Here is a 19,631-nt window from a genome sequence, read left to right on the forward strand (position 1 = left end):
GCTTATCTATGAGAATGACCATCCCTATGTAAAGCATGGAACATTCCTGGCTTATGTGGGGAAATGACACACTTTCTACCGATGTTTTTCTAGAAAACCTGTTCTGAGTGCAGTATTAACCACCAGAACACTCCCAAATAATAATAACGTAATGAAACTCTCAATAATAAACACAGTTTGCAAATTAGGACACATCACCAGCTTCACTAGTAACAAGCGTATTTCAAACTCTCGCCAATTATTACTGTGTTCTAGCAGAAATTCCAGTCACTAGACAATCAAAAGAATGACACTCCACGACACTCTAATACCAGACAAATGCTTCAATCAATCAATTTCAAGTTGAGCAGGAAAGATAAATAGAAGTGAATGCAAAACATTTCATCATTCGTATTAAGCCGGCCCCCGTGGCAGAGTGGTTGGCAGATTACGCTTATGGTGCTAGGAGTCCCGGGTTCGAATTTCAGCCTGGGCGTGGATGTTTGTAAGTGTCCATTCATCAATTTCTTCATGTCATCACTCATCTCCATCTTCGCAAATTAGCCAAAAGTGGCACAAAAATCAAAGAAAGAAAAACAAACAAATCAAAATCAAAAAAATCATTCATAATAAGAATACAGTGAAGCTATTTTTACTTTCAGTGTGCTTACACAAAAATATTTTGAAAGCTGTATTAGCAAATATAGCAGATGTACCAAATGTGTTCTAGATATTTACTCCTTTATTTTGTTCCTACTCAAGGATAAATGTGCTCATTGCAGGAACACCAGTAGCTGCCAGGTGATGCCAAAGATGTGCCTTTTGTGCAGCAAAAGCTATAATTGGAGTGTGAAATGTGCACAAACACACATTAGTGCAAGTCATGGATAAAGGTTATATTTGAGCAGCTCGGGAGTTCACTTGATAACTCACTCTCCATTCAAACTTGAGATTAGTGAACAGGGTCTATTTAGTAGACAGTAATTGACAACAACACACAGGAACATCTGGGGAATACATAAGCCACAGTGGAATGGATTAACTTTTACTTGTGTTTTTCTCAGTTCTATATTTTTGTGAGTTCTCAAGTTTTACTCCCGAACTGCTCATTTATTAACTTTCATCACAAGTGTTCATAGACTACTTGGTACTGAGAGATGAATAATGCTTGAACATTCTTAACATTACCAAGCTGGCAACCTTTCAGAATATCCTTAATCCAGAATGTATAATGAAGCCAGAAACCTGTGGCTGGTGTATTGTGTGCAAATCAAGAGTGAGAATGCATTTTCATTTGACTTTATAATTGTGTGAACACTGCATAGTCTGTATGAATTAATCAGTAAAGAAGTTTACCGTACTTTTCCAATATGCTTTCAGCAACATCACAGGAATGTTAACTGTAATGGAAGACTTCATCAGTAAAATAAAATGTGCAGGGCAGAACAAACACACTTAACAAAATCTAACTGCAATGGAAAATATGTACGAGGGGCATACTGAAAGTAATGAGATTTTTTTAAAAATCAGAATCCATCAAAACATGCAAACAAAGTAAATCATTGCAAAATATAGACTTTACTGAACTCTTCAAGGTAGTGTTACATTATCTTTGATCACATGACAGCAGTCAATTGTTTAAAAATGGCTGACAGTGATGTTTTGTTTCGACGACTTGCTGTGATTGAATTTTTTGTTAAAGAGGGAATTCCTGCTGCTAAAACTCAGAATAGATTTCAGCATGTGTATAGAGATTAGTAAAACATTTTAAAGAAGGAAACACAAGCATCAAAGATCACCCACAAACTGCCTCCACGGAATGCAACATGGAAAGCAGAGGGAGTTCATTCTAGTTGAATTTCTTGAACCTGGGGTAACCATAGATGCCCACCGTTATATTCAAACACTTCACAAGCTCCATCATGCATTGCGGGATAAATGTCGTGGAAAGAAAATCATCCTTCAACACTATAATGCACGGCTGCACTCTGCTCAGTTCACCAGGGAAGAAAATGGGGCGGGAACTTCTGCATCACCCTCCCTACAGTTCCGACATTGCCCCCTCCAACAATCATCTGTTCGGTTTTGTAAAGGACATTTACGAGACCAATGCTACCAGACGACGGAGGACGTACAGAAGGCTGTGCGTTGGTGTCTGTGAGCAGCTGTAACGGAGTTCTACCATAAGGGCAGTGCTCTAAATAATTTCTTCAAAGCTAGGCACCAGCTCTGGAAATCAGGCGCCAAGAAACCACCTTCTAGCAATTGTGCATACTACAGTGTGTTTCAAAAGTCGCGTAACCCAACTTTGAAAATGTAAAAAATTTAAACCGTAAGATATATTTACACCTGGTTTTCTGCACTAAACTGATCATGTAGGCTTTCACTGGGTTAATAAATTTATGTTAGCATTTATCCAAATAAAGAAATTACATTATTTGAAAAACATTGTTAATTTGCTGAAAACATCTGAGAATTGATTTTCAACAATAAATACCAACTCTTAAAAATCTTTGGGATCATTTGTTGATGTTTGACTTGTCGTAAAACAGTTGCTTTGTGAGGTACAGCAGAAGCAGGGTATTTTTCTGTGAAAACTTCTTGCACATGAGTGTAAGAATTAGTAGTATCATAAAATACTCTTCAGCAAAGCACACGCGCTGCTCCAATGTATACGCCATGCTGAATCAATTAAAATGAACAGGCACAGTAGCTGCGAAAGTGAACAACGAGAATTCAGGATAACCAGAGGCAGTCTAGGATTCTCTCAAGAGTTCAATTTCGGCACAAAATCTTGATTTATTATTTTTCATGTAAATGTATGGCCAATACTTAGGCACATGTTGCGTGCATCTGTTGACAATATTTCGACCTGCTAGTGTTGCCATCTACGGAGATATGTCCCAAAAATGTAACTTTTTCACATAAATTCGTCAGTCAAAAATCCATCAAATGTTGCACATGGTTATAAATGACAGATCAACATGGCATCAGACATCTAATTATGACCCTTTGATAATTTCATACATATCTTTCTCACTCAGAAGTTCATTTATTTAAAAATGTTAACGCTGCCTTCTGCCAGTTATTAATTTATCTAATTTTCTATGTGGCGTAAACTGATAATTTTTTAGCATTGGAAATATGTCAATGGATGAGGCTTTATAATGCAGAAAACCCCATGTAAATATCTCTTAGGTTTTCATGTTATAAATTTTCAAAATTTGGGTTGTGAGAGTGAGACTTTTGAAACATTATATATAGGAATCTGAGCATCACGGTATTTAAAACATCTCTAAATAATTTGAGAAAGCAGGAAATTGGGGACAAGGAGTAAGAAATTGTTACTGATTCTATAAAATGTTCACAACCTTGATAAAAAAAAAATTGCTAACTTACGCTGTACTGCAATTTGAACTTAGAATCTTCTAAATTTCATACATATTACAGCAGAAGATCACAGTCGCAAGGCTGAAATTTTTAGTCTCCATGGCTACCTGGCGACCGGAATTTTTCGAGCCCTGCGTAAGGGTATTTTTAAGCTTCCAGAAAGGTGGGGAAAATGCTTGCAATGAAATGTAGACTTTGTTGGACAGTAAGGAAACGTCTGTAGATTATGGTGTAGCATGTTTTTCTTTAATAAAGCCAAAACTGGGTTCATGAATAAATGTTGCTCATTACTTTCAGTATGACCGTCTATGATATTTCAAACAGACCCTAAAGATAAGCATGTCTCTGTCTATGTTTCTTTCCTCTTCTCTCCTCTATTGTTACATGTGTGTATGGATTGCTTCAGCATTTGATACACCCTTTAACCCTTTGATGCTAAAAATGGAATAAATGGGTAATTATACTTTCACCAATGCCAAAAAATTCCTTTTTACTGAAATATTTTTTTGTTTAAAAAATCAAGTTTCATTGTTGTTGTTACCAGACTTTTTGGACCAGAGTCTGCTGGTTTTTCTTTCAAGTATCGAGTTATGTCCTCATGGTGCTGGAGAAATGCTGAAATTCAGTCCAGAAACCTTTTCCCGGATCAAATTTAAATATGGTCCAGGAACCTTTTTTTTCCAAATCAATTTAAATATGGTCCGATTTAAATTGTGTGAGAAGAAAGGTTCCGGTCCTATTGTGGAACCCAATATGTATGGATTCCTGGACCTTTAATGTATCAAGCAATAAATAATGCCAATATATCAGTTCATACAGGAAATAACTGCATAAGAAATACATGTGTTATCATGACGTTTAGATGCCCAGTATTTTCATAAGGATGGTTATGTATGCTCATCTATATTTTGCTATTTGTTCCTGCATCTGAAATTTTTTAAAGGAATGCTGGAGGAGGTATGCACTTCTGGCAGTGTGAGCTTCTGAACTAGATAATTGAAGTGCTGAGATCATAGAGTTTTATCCAAAATAAGATTTATCAATAAGCTTGATATGTTATGTCAGGTTTATAAATTCTATAACTTTCAGTTACAGCTATTCGTAGTTTTTCTAATTGAACTTTTCAGTCACGTAAATAGGAGCACTGCATTGTAGAAGTAAAAATGCCATTCTAATGATCACGGTGTTCAAATTTGATCCTACTTCTAACCTTCTTTTCTTTCCAGAATGGCTGAATAGCACTACTGTATACAACAGAGATATTCTATTCAATGCCCTTGAGAGGAGGCCTCCACATATCCCACTCATCACAGTTTCAAATCATCATTCTTGCTTGGATGATCCTGGATTGTGGAGTAAGTATAAAAGTAAAATATTTATATTTAGTAGTTTGTTAAAGCAGACTTAAGTCAGGAAATGCATGTTACTTTTCTCTTCAAAAACTTCTATCTTCTCATATAATATCTAGGAAACTAAAAGTTAAAATATACAAAACAGTAATTTTGCGTGTAGTATTATATGGATGTGAAACTTGGTCCTATACACGGAGTGGCGACAGACTTGGAAAACCGGGAAAAGTCAGGGAATTTGAGAGGTCATGAAAATTCAGGGAAGTTTGCCTTGATTTGAATTTTTTTTTTTTTTTTTTGGGAGAAGGACTTAATTTGCCAGGCGTTTGCTTTGAAAGATGTCACTATGTAGCACTGCATGGGAACAGAAAATCTTGTTGCTAAATCTCAGCCTCAACTATTAGGCCCCTTTTATGCGCAACACAACCACAGTGCCAGAACAAAAACCAGTGCTGGGGGGAGGGGGAAAATAAATTTTCGGAGGGGCAAAAAAATTTGATAAGCCCCTAAATATCACGTGGAAAATGCATTGTATTATCATTTTTGTTGTCTGTATGGAAGTACAGATGGAGATTAAGGGGGGGGGGAGGGGGCATTACCACTGTGGCACTGTCTGATAGTTGTTGAAGTTGTAGCGTGGCATTTTGTTGGACATTCTGAAGGAGCATGGAAACAAAAAGGATGCAACCCTGTAATTTGTTGAGTGCCGTTGTACAGCATTTGTCGGATGAACATTTAGGCTCCATTGATGGATACGATTTTTGTTTGATATTGTCATCTGACTACTGTGGAACTTCGACAAAATATTCACTACAACGTGCGACAAAAATCGCATGCATGGCATTCTTATGGAATTGATTTTTGGGTATAGGTGTTACATATAGTTTCCATTCTTGAGGGAACCAACCTTTGGAAAGGGATAGATTAATAAGGTGTGTAAGAGCTTCTATCCAAAAGGGGATACAATGTTGCAAAACAGTTAGGTTTATGCCATCATAACTGCACGCATTCGATTACATTTTGTTTATTATTTTACGTACTTGTTCATTACTTACTGGGGTAAAAATGAACGGGTCATTATTGGGTTGCTGGAGATAAGGGTTTTAATTTCATCAATCACCACTGCTTTGCTATCTGAGGTTGCATTTGGGTGAACAAAAAACTCGTTTACTGCATCAGGCTTAAATATTTCTGAGGAGAGCGCATTACTATATTTATTTGGCAAAGTCCCTGGCTTCTGAGGTTAGACCATAAGTTCTTAGCATTTTTTATATTCATATTTACCGTTTCTTTATAGTGTTTAAATGTTGCGTTTCTGACTGCTTTTTTGGCTCTATTTCTAAAGTATTTGTATGATAGGAGAGTGTCTGGGTCTCCTGTATTTACATACCTCAGATGAAAGTAGTCGCACAACTTCCAGAATTCCCTTACCCGATTTGAAATCCAGGGGACAGGAGGTTTGGTTACACACATTCTTCGCTGGGGGGCATGCTTATCTATTAACCTGATAATGTTATCATTCAAGGCCTCCACAGCTGCATCTACGTCGTCGTTTCTTTCGATTTTACACCATTCCACATTTTTTGCATCTTTTCAAAACTTGTCCAAGTCGATGGCTTTGAAATTTCTAATTTTGATAAATTTTTCAAACTGTTTTGGTGCGTACAGGTCAAATATGGAGTATGTTATATGGTGATCTGTAATTTCAGGTAACTCGCTCTGCCCAATTTACTTTACAATTAAGTCTTGTGAACAAACAATTAATGACTTTGACATCACTGTCACTCTGGTTGGTTTGGTAATTAATTGTTTCCCGTGAACTTCCTTGATTATACTCTGAAGGAGTCTAGTACTGCTTTCGTTATTTCTTAACATGTTAATATTCCAGTCGAACATGTTGATATTCCAGTCGCCTAACACAATGAAGTAATTGTAATTTAAGTATAGGTGTTGGAGGATATCAGCTACGTGGCTGATGTGAGTATAGCTGACATTAGGGGGTTTATATGCTACCAAAATTCCAATCTTTTTCCTATCGATGGTTAATTCGATTACAAGAGAGACTACTTCAATATCATTATTAACAAACCCATCTAAAAATTTCCATTTAAGCGATTTGGATATGTATAGGCATACACCACCTCTAGATTTGTTTAATCTATCTTGTCGAACTAATACCACAAAAGAGACTACATGTAAATAAGGTGAATCGCAGGAATATACTTTCATTCGCGAAAGAGCACATTCACAAGGATCAGGAATTTTGGGATAGTGTCATATGGTCAGACGAGTCCAAGATTAATATATACGGGTCAGATGGGTTAAATAGGGTCTGGAGAAAATCAAATAAAGACAATGATCACATGAACACAGTTCCAACAGTTAAACATGGTGGTGAGTCATTAATGATTTGGGGCTGTATGTCGTCCAAAGGTGTTGGTACCATCCAGTTTATTGATGGTATCATGGATGCATATGTCTATTTGGACATATTGAAGAACAATGTAAAGCGGAGTGCTCAAAAAATGGACATGCCGCCTATCTACAGATTCCAACAAGACAATGACAGTAAGCATAAGGTGCGAGTTAACATGAATTGGCTAATATGGAATGTGCCCAAATTACTACAAACACCAGCTCAAAGTCCAGACTTAAATCCCATTGAGCATTTATGGGCAATTTTGAAGAGGCGAGTCCATAAAGCAAGCCTCAAGTCCAAACAAGAGTTGAAAACTGTTGTGCAAGCCGAGTGGAATAAAATAAGCTTTGAAACATGTCGGAAACTGGTTAATTCTATGAAGAACAGGTGTCAAGCAGTAATTAAAGCCAAAGGATATGCATCAAAGTATTAGAACTGTCAGTCAATTTGCTCTGAATATACTTTTTTCTTTTATATTAATAAGTGTACGAATAGAAAAGTTGTACAAAAAATGGCATGTTTCTCTTTCGGTTTCATTTAATTTATTATTGTCATTGGTTATACAGAATTTGGGTAAGATTTTATGTTCCTAATGATATTAGTTATTGAATTGTGAAGAAACAATTTCAAAAGAGTGTATTTCCTTTCAGATATTAAAGCATTTTCTTTGAAAATCCGTGTGTACGAATAAGAATGTTACATACTGTAGATACATATGAAATACATTCTACATACTAAATGTTTGTACAAATAACAAACAAACCAAAAAAAAGAAAGAAAGGAACATAAAACACAAAGGAACAAATACAAAAATGAGAACAAAGATTCATCTACACATTCAAAAAAAGGAAAAAGATTGAAAACAAATGCACAAAGGATACACAAATTAATTGACACAATTGTGCTTGGTGTGATATAGTTAAATCTAATACAAATTAATATTATGTAAAAACACGTGAAAGGGCAAAGGTTGGCAACATGTATGGGGGAAAATAAAGAAGCAAAATGAAAGTACTTGTTTTTAGGATTTTTTTTCAAAATGATAGGAATTTTTCGTGAGTGCTGGAACTCAGATATTGTACATTTAACAATAGATTTTTTTTGTTTGTCTTTGAAGTTGTTGCCATTAGTGAGAGACGTCATGGAAGGAGGAAGTTCGTTCCACGCTCTTGCAGCTGAATATGTAAATGATGATTTAAAAAGCACTAGTGTGTGCTTTGGAAGTTCAAGTTTCGATTTTCTCCTTGTTTTGTAATCATGTATTTCCCTTCTGAATTTCAATTTCTGGAAGAGGTTTTTAGGTGTTTTTGTTTGTAAAAGATTATGAATTAAACAACACATGTAATTTTCGTTGTCTGGCCATGTTGAACATTTTGTTTGCATTTAGGGTTGGGAGGATATCATATTTTCTTATATGGTACACGAAACGGAAACATGAATTTTGAACTTTCTGAATTTTAGTTTTGTTTCGAACGGATAGATTTAGTCCGTAAATTACGTCACAATAGTCCAGTATAGGAAAGATCAGTGATTGTATTAGTCTCATTTTAATCTCGGTTTTCAGGCATTCTTTGAAGCTGTACAGTGATCTTAGCACAGCGTACGCTTTTTTAATTTGTTCGTGTACATGAATATCCCAGTTAAGGTGTTCATCGAAAATGACGCCTAGAGTTTTCACATCTGTTGAATAAGGAATTTTAGATGTGTCTAGTTGGATGCCTATCTCGTTAGGATTTATCAGAGAGAGACTATTTTGGGAACCAATAACAGTGAGAGTTTATTTTTGTGGGTTTATTTTTAGACAGTTACTTTTACACCAAGTATTTATGCCGGATAAATCATCATTGAGCAAAGCTAAGGCTGCATTTGTTGATTTTGATGAGAATTTGTAGTTGAGTGTCATCTGCAGAAAAATGAACTTTAGTGTGATTGATTACGGTAGGTATGTCGGCTGTAAAAATGGTATAGAGGAGACGGGCTAGAATGGATCCCTGTGGGACATGGCAGGGTGCGAGAGAGAGGGTGCGTGACAGTGTTTATGAATACTCTCTGTCTGTTGTTCAGATACGATCTAAATTATCGGAGAGCAGGGGGCGAAAAATTGTAGTATTTTAATTTGCTTGAGAGCAGGTCATGATGAATACTGTTAAAGGCTTTAGTGAGATCCAGTAATACCAGCGCTACTGCCATTCTCTTCTCTATTGATCATAATAAATCGTCAGTTACTTTAAGTAACACCATTGCCGTGCTTTGTGAAGAACAGAAACTGGATTGACATTTCGGAAGCAGATCTAGGTCATTAACGTGCTTACAAGTTTGCTTGTAAACAATTTTTTCAGTGATTTTGGAAAATATAGGTAAGAGACTTATTGGTCAAAGGTAAGTCAGGGACGTTATTACTTTTTCATTTGGTATCGGAACAACACGTGCTGTTTTCCAGCTGGTTGGGTATTGTCCTGTCCGGAATGAGAAATTTACGATGTGCGTCAGGGGACGTAAGATATGCCGTAATAATAGTTAATTATTTTTATGGATATTCCATCATTACCAGAGGCATTGGATGATATTTCGTTTATCGCTTTCATTGTTTCGGTTTTGTTTATTTCTTGCAGGTGTAAAGTTTGAGCGCTCTTGTTAAGAGTGTTACGATCAAAGAACTCTCGAGTTTTGTTAATGGCATCTTCTGAAACATCCGTTTTGCTGCATATGCTGGACATTTGTTCAATGTCAACCACCTTCTGCAACACTTATTTTCAGTATTTATTTATTGAGGAATTTCCAGATACTGCACAGATGGCCATTTTACAATGAAATTGTCAACAATGAAAAGAGAAAGAAAAGTAAGTAAAGGATGGTACTATTTGATATTATTTACCAGCATTTCTTCTGATGGAAAACTGAATGGCATTTCTACACTTGTACTCATGATGAGAAGTCTGTAGGAGATAAATCTTTTTTGAATTTCTAGTCTAGGTTTTTTTGTGTAAAATAGGTTTGTGTTACGTGTTGCGTGCATAGGTACTCAAAAGTGGAATTCCTCAAGGATTGTGTTGCAGCGGATTTTGCCTTTGACAATTTTGTATAAATAATGGAAGTTCTGCAAACAGTGTTGATATCGATTCAATTTGATTGATTTTGTGTTTTAAGTCCACTATGAGCCTCCACTGGGTATTGAACTTCTGATATGGAGTCTGTAAGTTTAGAGAAGATAAGAGATTAGGAGTTGAAAAATTGCATTATGAGGGAACCCTGTAACGAACCATAGCTATGAAGAAATGAAATACTGAATCAATTCTGGACAGCTAAGTGGGACATGCCATGGACCAGACTTGAGAGCAGTATTCTACAGTCACCACAATGGAAACCTTTACATGGTTATCGCGTGTGCCAACTGTGCCATTGTTATACTCCGAAATAAACAAAGTGTGATTGTTCAGTGAACAACAGCCAACAGTGTTGTGGTTATGCTTTGGCTAACAGTCTTTACAAGGGAACCAGAGAAAATGGAGTCCCGGTTGTGGTATTAGGTGCAAACAATTTCTCTGTGTTACAGAAGTGTGCAGTTTCGTCATTTCGTTGTTTCTGCCTAAGAAGACAATGGGGAGGAAGAAGTTGACAATGGAAGAGAAGACTCGTGCCTTGACTTTGCTTCAACAAGGTATGTCTGTGATTTGTGGTGCAGCTGATTTGAAAGTTTGAAGACAGGCTATTTACGATCTTAAAAAAGTAGCTGCATGTCTACCACTTGGCGTGGTAACACCTAAATGGAAATTAGGCTCTTGGGATACCAGAATAACGTTGCCAAAAACCTACAAGATTTTGAAACGTGAAGTTATATCAAATCCATCGATTACGGCTGCACAGTTGAAGAAGAAGCATGCAGATATGCTAAGTGATGTATCCATCCGCACCATACAACATCAACTACAGAAAGACCTTTACTTACCAGCTCTTCATGCTGCCAAGGAAAGGCTAAATTTCTGCAGAAAATATCGACATTGGACAACAGAAGACTGGCAAAATGTAATGTTTTCTGATGAAAGCACGTTTACACCTGTTAGATCAGTATCAAAAATTGTAAGAAGACCGAAAAATGTGTTGTGGTATGATCCGTGGTTCACTGTTAAATCTGTTAAACATCCGGCTAGTGTGATTGAGAGCACTACTTATGGTAGAGGGGGACTATATTTTCTCCCCAAGAACGTAACCCTGACGGGACCATTACATAAAATTATTGGAAGAACACATGTTGACATTCTGGCCAATTCATGAATGTCTGTACTTTATGCATGATGGTGCGCCAGCTCATGAATGTCTGTACTTTATGTATGATGGTGCACCATCTCACAGGAAGAAATCGTTTACAAAGTAGTTGAATTACAATAACATACCAGTTCTTGAATGGCCTGGTAATGCATGGAATCAATTAAAGAAAGAGGTTCAAGCAAGACAACCATCTACCATCGCAAAGTTACAAGAGCTGCTGAAGAAGTTGTGGGTGACAATGGACAAAACTTATTTTGAAAATTTGGCAGATTCAATGCCCAGAATATTACAAGTAGTGGTAGATGGACATGGAAATATGACAAAATATTGATAGTAAAAAATTGTGAAATTTTGAATGCTATAAAACAAAGAAGAATCAGACTTTTCTCGTTTTTGTTGCTTTTTTTTTACTTATGTAAAGATTTTCATTGCAGCAACTGTATTATTAGGGAAATGATTGACTTGAAGTATAAATTGAGGGCTGAGATATCACTAATTTCAGTAAACCTAAGAGATGCATGGCTTTATTTGTGATGCCTGTAATATGTCCCTCAAATGCGAGCTTTTGGTTGAAAACAATGCCTAGGTCTTTGTCAGAGGATATTGCTTTGATGTTATGACCAGAGAGGGAGTAAGATCTAGTGAGAGTAGTACACTTTTCAGGATGTAATGTTATGTCCCATGGCCAGGGCTCCAAAAATCCAGGTCGCCATGGCAACTAAAAATTTCAGCCTGGTGACTGTGATCTTTTGCTGTAATATTGCAGTTTTTTAAAGTTGCATTAACAAAATTTTGAAGATTATAAGTTCAAATTGCAGTACAGCGTAAGTTCACAAATTATTTTTTTATCAACGTTGTGAACATTCCATAGAATAAGTAACAATTTCATACTCTTTGTTCCCAAACCCCCCATTTCCCCCTTTCTCACATGATTTAGCGATGTTTTGAATAGGGTGATGCTCAGCTTCTTATAAAGGGTGTTTCATAAAGTGCGCAGTTTTTAAATCGATTGTCATTTTTCTGTTTGAAGGTTGACAACACTTTTCTTATCATTTTCGTAATCTCTGATCACTCCGATTATTACTTGAGCAATTTCTTGGCATTTGTTCAGTTTAGTTGCCATGGAGCGGTTCACTATTGAGCAATGCGTCGTTTTCTTGAAAACACATTACATAAACGGGGAGGGGAGTCTTATGCATAGACAGTTCGTAATCTTCGCGTGATCTTCGGACGTAACAATGCCCCCACAGCAACAACAGTTAGGAGGTTGGTGAAAAAATTTGAGATATCCGGGTCAGTTTCAACCATATTCGCCTGGGCGAAAACGTAGTCGTCACACAGATGAAAACATTGCAGTAGTGCAAGACAGTGTGAATGTTAGCCCAGTCGTTCACAACAGTTGGGTATATCCTTATCCTCAGTGCAACGAATACTGAAAGAAGACCTTTATATGCACCTTTACAAGGTTCAGTTGACGCAAGAGATCAAACAAAGCGATCATGCAAAACTAAGAAATATTCCATATGGACATATGCCAGACATCATTTTTCACTTTTATATCGCATACGGGCATATGCTGAACACTTTTCAATTATTAAATCGTAGTGAATGTGTAAAATAATAAAAATAAAAATATCAACTTTAATGTAATTTTGGCTGAGTTATTGCATTTTCAAAAACTGCGCACTTTATGAAACACCCTTTAGATTGATAGATTTTTCATTGATTTGCTTCATTTTACTTCGCTTTTTGTGCTACTTTTGGCTAATTTGCAAAGATGGTGATGAATGATGATATGATGAAATTGATGAATGAACACTCACAAATATCCATGCCCAGGCCAGGATTCGAAGGTGGGACCCCTGGCATTGTAGCATGATGTGCTAACCACTCTGGCACAGGGGCGGCTCAGCTTCTTATAGTATGCACAATTGCTAGTAGGTGGTTTCCTGGCGCCTGATTTTCAGAACTGGCACCTAGCTCTGAAGAAGATTTTTTGAGCATTGCCCATGGCAGACACCAGGAAGCATCGCATGCTGTCAATGCGTCCATCTTGGTTGATGTCCCTCAGTAACCACTCTGTAGCATAGATGATGGCTTCTCTTGAGTTGTAATGCTTCCCGCGAAGTGGTTCTTTCATTTTTGCGAAAAGATCAAAATCACATGGATTTATATGGGATGATTTCAGTGGGTGTTCTAGTACCTCCCATCACCAATTATGCAAGAGTCCCATCATAGTGTTAACATTGTGACATCTGGCAATGTCATGCGGGATGTTTGGGGTCCTTGTCAGCATGAAGGTGGTGTTCTAAATAAATCGAAGTAGTAGATTCAGGGTTGCTATGCATCTGAAAAACCTGGAAATGTTAGGGAATTTGGCTTATCAGGGAAATGTCAGGAAATTTTGCAAATCGTGTGGGATTTATGTGCATTTTGGAGTCTGCAAGAGAAAAAAGTTGCAAAGTGAACAGGCAGTTCACTTCTACTTCCGGATTTAGTTGTTGTGATTCCACCCCCAAAAAAGTTTCAGTTTAGAAACTTATTTCTTTCGTTCTTGTGATTCTCAGTGTTGTGTAAAATTATGGTTCCTTCGAATTTCTGTACTAAATTTTCACTTTTATAATACTAGATATTAGAAAGAATATCAAAGTACAACTTGCAGTCCAGATATCTGATTGATAACTAAAGTATATTGACACTATGATCATAATTATCAGAAAGGTTGGTGAAGAAGCGGTTATTGTCTATTATTTTATAGATCTTGGTTTTGTTGTCATTTCTTGTAGAATTCCTAAATGGAACAAAAATTTCTCCAGATGCAGTATACTTATAAATGTAAGCAAAAAGGCAGCAGTTTCTACGACAATAAATTTGCCAGAAAACGAAAAATTGTGTATGGTTTATGAACTTTTTCTGTTGTTTTTATGTTATGGTGAAATGATGTACCTCTGTTACCTTAGTCTGAATGCTAGATGTACGTGATTGTAGCACCCAATGCATTTGATGCCGATTGTAATTTTACATTTTGCCCTTCGAATTTTCACGTGTTCTTGTGTGTGTAGAATAAAATTTGCTAAGAATAAGTTGTGAAAGTGAATATTCATAATGATTACGGCTTATATATTTAAGTGAGAAACACAAGGTTCAAATACAAAAATCATGTTGATAAACGTGTCTGGAAAAAAAAAAATTTTGGATTGGAAAACCTGGAATTCAAAAAATCGTAGCAACCCTGTAGATCATAGACTGCATCGACCATCTGCCTGTGAGGTACAGTAGTAGCATGGTGCACTATGACCCCACTTTGTTACAATTTCATGCACATTTTGTTAGCACATCATGCCTCTACTTCATGGCACTGCAATATTTGACTGAATAACGCAGTCATTCCCACTCACCACACTTGCTTGTCTCACCTTCCGTTACCAGCTACGGCAACCCCCTGACTCACATACGTGACAGCAGTGTTGCCAATACAAGGTTTAGAGTAACAGGCAATGTCATGTGATTGAGATTTAAAAATTAACATGAAACTCAATATGAAACAGGGAAATATAAATATGAAATGCATTATTTCTTCTCGAATATTTGTGACAGTTTAATGTCACTGTTGGTGTGCAGAAATCCATCTAAACTAAATTAGTGACGTAACAGCCCATTGAGTACAAGCCTAGCCAAGTAACTTTTTGTTGGGCATGCACCTGGTCCCATTGTTGCTATTAACTGAGTTTTTGGTGTTGACCCACATCATGCTGGGTGAACACCAAGTGGGTAGAGCTTTAGAAAAAGGTAGCCTTGAGCTAATACTGATGTTTTGGTATTCATGCAAATATCAGTATCAAAATGTATTGGTTGGAATTAAATTACCAATACTGGCCATTACTTTTATGGTGTCTGCAAAAATTCTTTCAAGGAGACTAATTATGCAAAATGTGAATTTATTTTTACAACTTTGGAGGAAGAAATCAATTGAGGCGCTCAGAATAATAAAGGCAGATACCAACCGAATTTTGAGATATAAATATGATGCTGCTGCCACCTACCTTTCATATGCAGAAGTATCAAAAGAATTGGGATATGCCAAAACTCTCATATTTCACCTTAAAATTCGTCCATAAGGAAAATGAAAATATTAGTGGAAAAATGACATATCCCAACTGTGTGTGCTTTTGTTTATGTCCACTACGAGTTCGGTGGCGTTGTAGACAATATGACAACGTCCGTTATTTGAGTGTGTTCTTATGCCAGAATCTCCACAAGAAATGTAAAAACCAGTGAAAAACAACTGAATGGGTAATAAACAAACAGAATTTATGCAGAAAAAGTTTCAAGTCATATGTAACAAAAACTTTAACTGTGGTTCCAGAGAAAAGACGTCAACAATTGGAGAAGTGCTGTAACTTTCCTGATTTGACTTGCATGTTTCAACGTTTGTCTGGCGATGTGAAGGACACATTGTTTTTAAAGTTTTATATCCTTGGTGATTACAATAAGCAGAACACCCATTTGTTTAATTTAATCGAGAAAAATGAACCTCGATAGACATACAAAAAGGGCAGAATAATCAGACGAAAGTAGATGCAAGTTTACCTATAAGTATCATGTTACGGTGAAGAATGAAGCTATTGAGAAGAAGAAGAGGAAAATGCAGTGTGTGTATTGCCCCAGCGAATGGTGAGATGTCATTGAAGCAGCAAGAGTAAAAAATCCTTTCAATATTAATAAAATGAACAGGGAAGATTTTGTGGTATTCAAAATAGCATTAGTTCAACTTTGTCATCAGAAAGAAATATGTTGATGGTGCTCCTCTGCTTTTACATAAGGTTACGTCCATTATTGTGGAAAATGATAATCCTGATATTGTAAAATTTAGTTTATCTTATTCTGACAATGACGTGCATCAAACAGTTAATTTTAGGAAACGAGGTAAAACTTTAGATGTTCCATTGTTTAAGTTTCAGCAGAAGTACAATGAACAGAGAAAAATTAAGAAAGCTAAATACAATGACTTGATGTAACTATTGAAATATATACCACCCGTCTATCATCATTTTTATAAAAATCTTGTTCATGATGGTGTTGATGTTGAAGAAGAATGTGAAAGTCTGGAAATGGAGTTGGATTAATACTACATATTAAATAAAGGTAAACTCAATAAATAAGTTTTGCCCCATTTTTTCACTTGTGTATATTTTTTCCTAGTAAACATCACAAAATCTGTGAAACTATTAACAGCAATCATTCAAGAATTTGCAGATATACTTGAAAAACCATATTTAAAAGAACCTAAAGAAATTATGTCATAACGAAAGACAAAAATTTGCAGAACATTTCCAAGGAAACTATAATAAGTTTAAAGCTAGTTGTAACAATAAGGATGAGATGTGGGATGGAATAAAAAGCTGCTTACAGAAGGCAGTGGATGAAACAATAGGCTACAGGGAAAGGAAAAGTGCAAAGAAACCATGGATTACTGAAAGTATGCTGGAAAAAATGGAGGAACGGAGAAAATGGAAGAATGTAAATACAGAAGAGGGAAGACATAATTACAAGATACTGAATAACCAGCTAAGAAGAGAAACTGACAGGGCAAAAGAACAATGGATGAAACAAAAATGTGAAGAAATTGAAGAACTGGAAAAAAGAGGAAGGTATGACTTGATGTATCGTGAAGTAAACTGCTTGGGCTTCCAAAAGAAGAAATGGAAAACAATGTGGATGATAGAAGACGAGGAAGGATGTGAAATCACAGACAAAAAAGGAATATCGAATGTGTGGGGAAAGTACGTTGAAGAGCTCTACCAGAAAGAGAATCGCCCAGACAGTCTGAATGTAGAAAATGAAGACGACGTGCCTGACGATGAGAAAGGATACTATATCCTGAATGAAGAATTTGAGCAAGCACTCAAAGAAATGAGGAATGGGAAAGCAACGGGCACTGATGAAATTCCTGTTGAACTTATCAAATGCCTGGGAGATGGAAAAAGAGAAATACTGCACGGAGACTGTTTTGGTACCTCTGCAGAAGAAAAGCAATGCCAGAAAATGTTCTGAGTACAGGACAATCAGCTTGATATCTCACTCGGCAAAAATTCTTCTAAGAATTTTGAACAGACGCCTATACTCGAAGGTCAGTGGCGAGTTAGAGGAAGAACAGTTTGGTTTCAGGAAAGGAAGAGGTACAAGGGATGCAATTGGTTTACTGAGGACCATTGGGGAAAGATATTTAGAGAAAGGAAAGGAGGTGTTTGTAGTATTTGTAGACCTGGAGAAAGCTTTTGATAGAGTGAATTGGGTTAAACTTTTAGAAATTCTGAAGAAAATTGGTGTAGATTGGAAAGAGAGAAGACTTCTAAGCAACTTATACATGAATCAACGAGTTAAAGTGAGAACAGGAGACGAAATGACAGAAGGCTGTGAAATTGGAAGAGGAGTACGACAAGGATGCTGCCTATCGCCTACTTTGTTTAATATCTATTTAGAAGATATAGTGAAAACTTGTTTCCAGGGCACAGGAGGTGTCAAATTGGGAGGAAGAAGAATAAACTGCATAAGATTTGCTGATGACATGGCATTATTCGCTGAGGATGAAATAACCATAAATAGTATGTTAGAAGAGTTAAACAGCAGCTGTGAGCAGTATGGAATGAAGATTAATGTAAAGAAGACAAAGGCAATGGTTATAGGACGGAAACCAAGGAATATTTTTTGATTTTGATTTGGTGTTTTAAGTCCACTTTATGCACAGTAAGGCTAATCGGGACTGGACCTACAGTTTAAAGTGGGATCCGAACCACTTGTGCCTCCACCGGGTATCGAACCCGGGACCCCTTGATTACAAGGCGACGACGGTACCACTGCGCCATCGGGGAGGCCCCAAGGAATATTAATGTGAGAGCAAACAGTGAAAGAATCCAGCAAGTGGATAGCTTCAAGTACCTCGGATGCACTATAAGCAGTGACATGAGCTGCAACCAAGAAGTGAAAATGAGAATCGCAATAGCAAAAGAAGCTTTCAATAGAAGAAAAAATGTTTTTTGTGGACCCACGGACATAGGTCTAAGGAAGAGATTAGTGAAATGTTTTGTGTGGAGTGTAGCACTATATGGTGCAGAAACCTGGACGTTGAGAAGAAATGAAGAGAAACGACTCGAAGCTTTTGAAATGTGGACATGGCGAAAAATGGAGCGTGTAAAATGGACAGACAAGGTAAGAAACGAAGCCGTACTGAAAAGAGTTGGTGAAAAAAGATCTATACTGGAGACCATCAAGAAGAGGAAAAGAAACTGGTTAGGACACTGTCTAAGAAGAAACTGCCTGCTAAGAGATGCCTTGGAGGGAATGGTTGAAGGAAGAAAAGTCCGTGGAAGAAAGAGATATCAGCTTATGGATGATATTAAATTAACTGGGTCGTATGCTATTACGAAGCGTAAGGCAGAGAACAGGGAAAGCTGGAGATTGCAGTGAAAAACCTGCCAATTAGGCAGAAAACAATGAATGAATGAATGAATGTTAAAAATCTCATGAGTTTTCAAATTAAACAGATAATGTCTTTTTTCTGAAAATGAATTTTGGTTTGGTTGGGATCTGCAGTTATTATTCCGAGCACATCAATACTGTTATTAAATAACTTTCTCATTATGAATATTTTGAAGAAAGAAAAATACTGGCAGATTCGTATGGTATAGTTCCAATGGAAAAATTGATTGATTTAATTGCTTTTCTACCGGTTTCCGCTAATCACAAAGATGAAGGTGAGCAGTGATATAGAATTGATGAAGCGACAATCACAAAGAACAGCCATGCCCAGGCCAGGATTTGAACCGGTGACCACTGGCACCATAGCAGCCTCTGCTGACCCCTCTGCCACAGAGTTCAACCGGTGAAGATAAATTACATGTTAAAATTTATAAATGTTTCAAACTACATTTTGTTTGTAGTGCTACAGTTTCCAATTATCATTATCAGTATTGGTACAATTGATCAGTATCAACATTGTTATTGGCTCAGTTTTAATAAAAAATAGTCCCTAGTGGAGTGTTACAAAGATCATTAGTAGATTTGCACATGCCTCTCCAAAAGTATCAACAGTAGTTCTTTCTTTATGTGAAAAATATTAAACTATTTGATTATGAGAAAAGGACCATTGTACATTAAGTTTCTTATCTTTAGCTACTTAATAGTATTTGTAGGCTTTTAACAAATGCCCATTCTCTTGATTAAGAAAA

General features: G+C 36.6%; 1 protein-coding gene across 1 annotated transcript in view; it reads left to right on the forward strand.

Moving 5' to 3' along the window:
* Taz (tafazzin, phospholipid-lysophospholipid transacylase) overlaps positions 1-19,631 on the forward strand; it is a 59,894-nt gene that overhangs the window by 16,997 nt on the left and 23,266 nt on the right. The window contains exon 3 of the mRNA XM_083122777.1: positions 4,596-4,724. Coding sequence (XP_082978903.1) covers positions 4,596-4,724 — 129 coding nt within the window. The remainder of the gene's footprint in view (positions 1-4,595; positions 4,725-19,631) is intronic.

The sequence above is a fragment of the Lepisma saccharinum genome, chromosome 5 (assembly GCF_977018435.1).
Source record: "Lepisma saccharinum chromosome 5, izLepSacc3.1, whole genome shotgun sequence".
Taxonomy (NCBI): Eukaryota; Metazoa; Arthropoda; class Insecta; order Zygentoma; family Lepismatidae; genus Lepisma; species Lepisma saccharinum.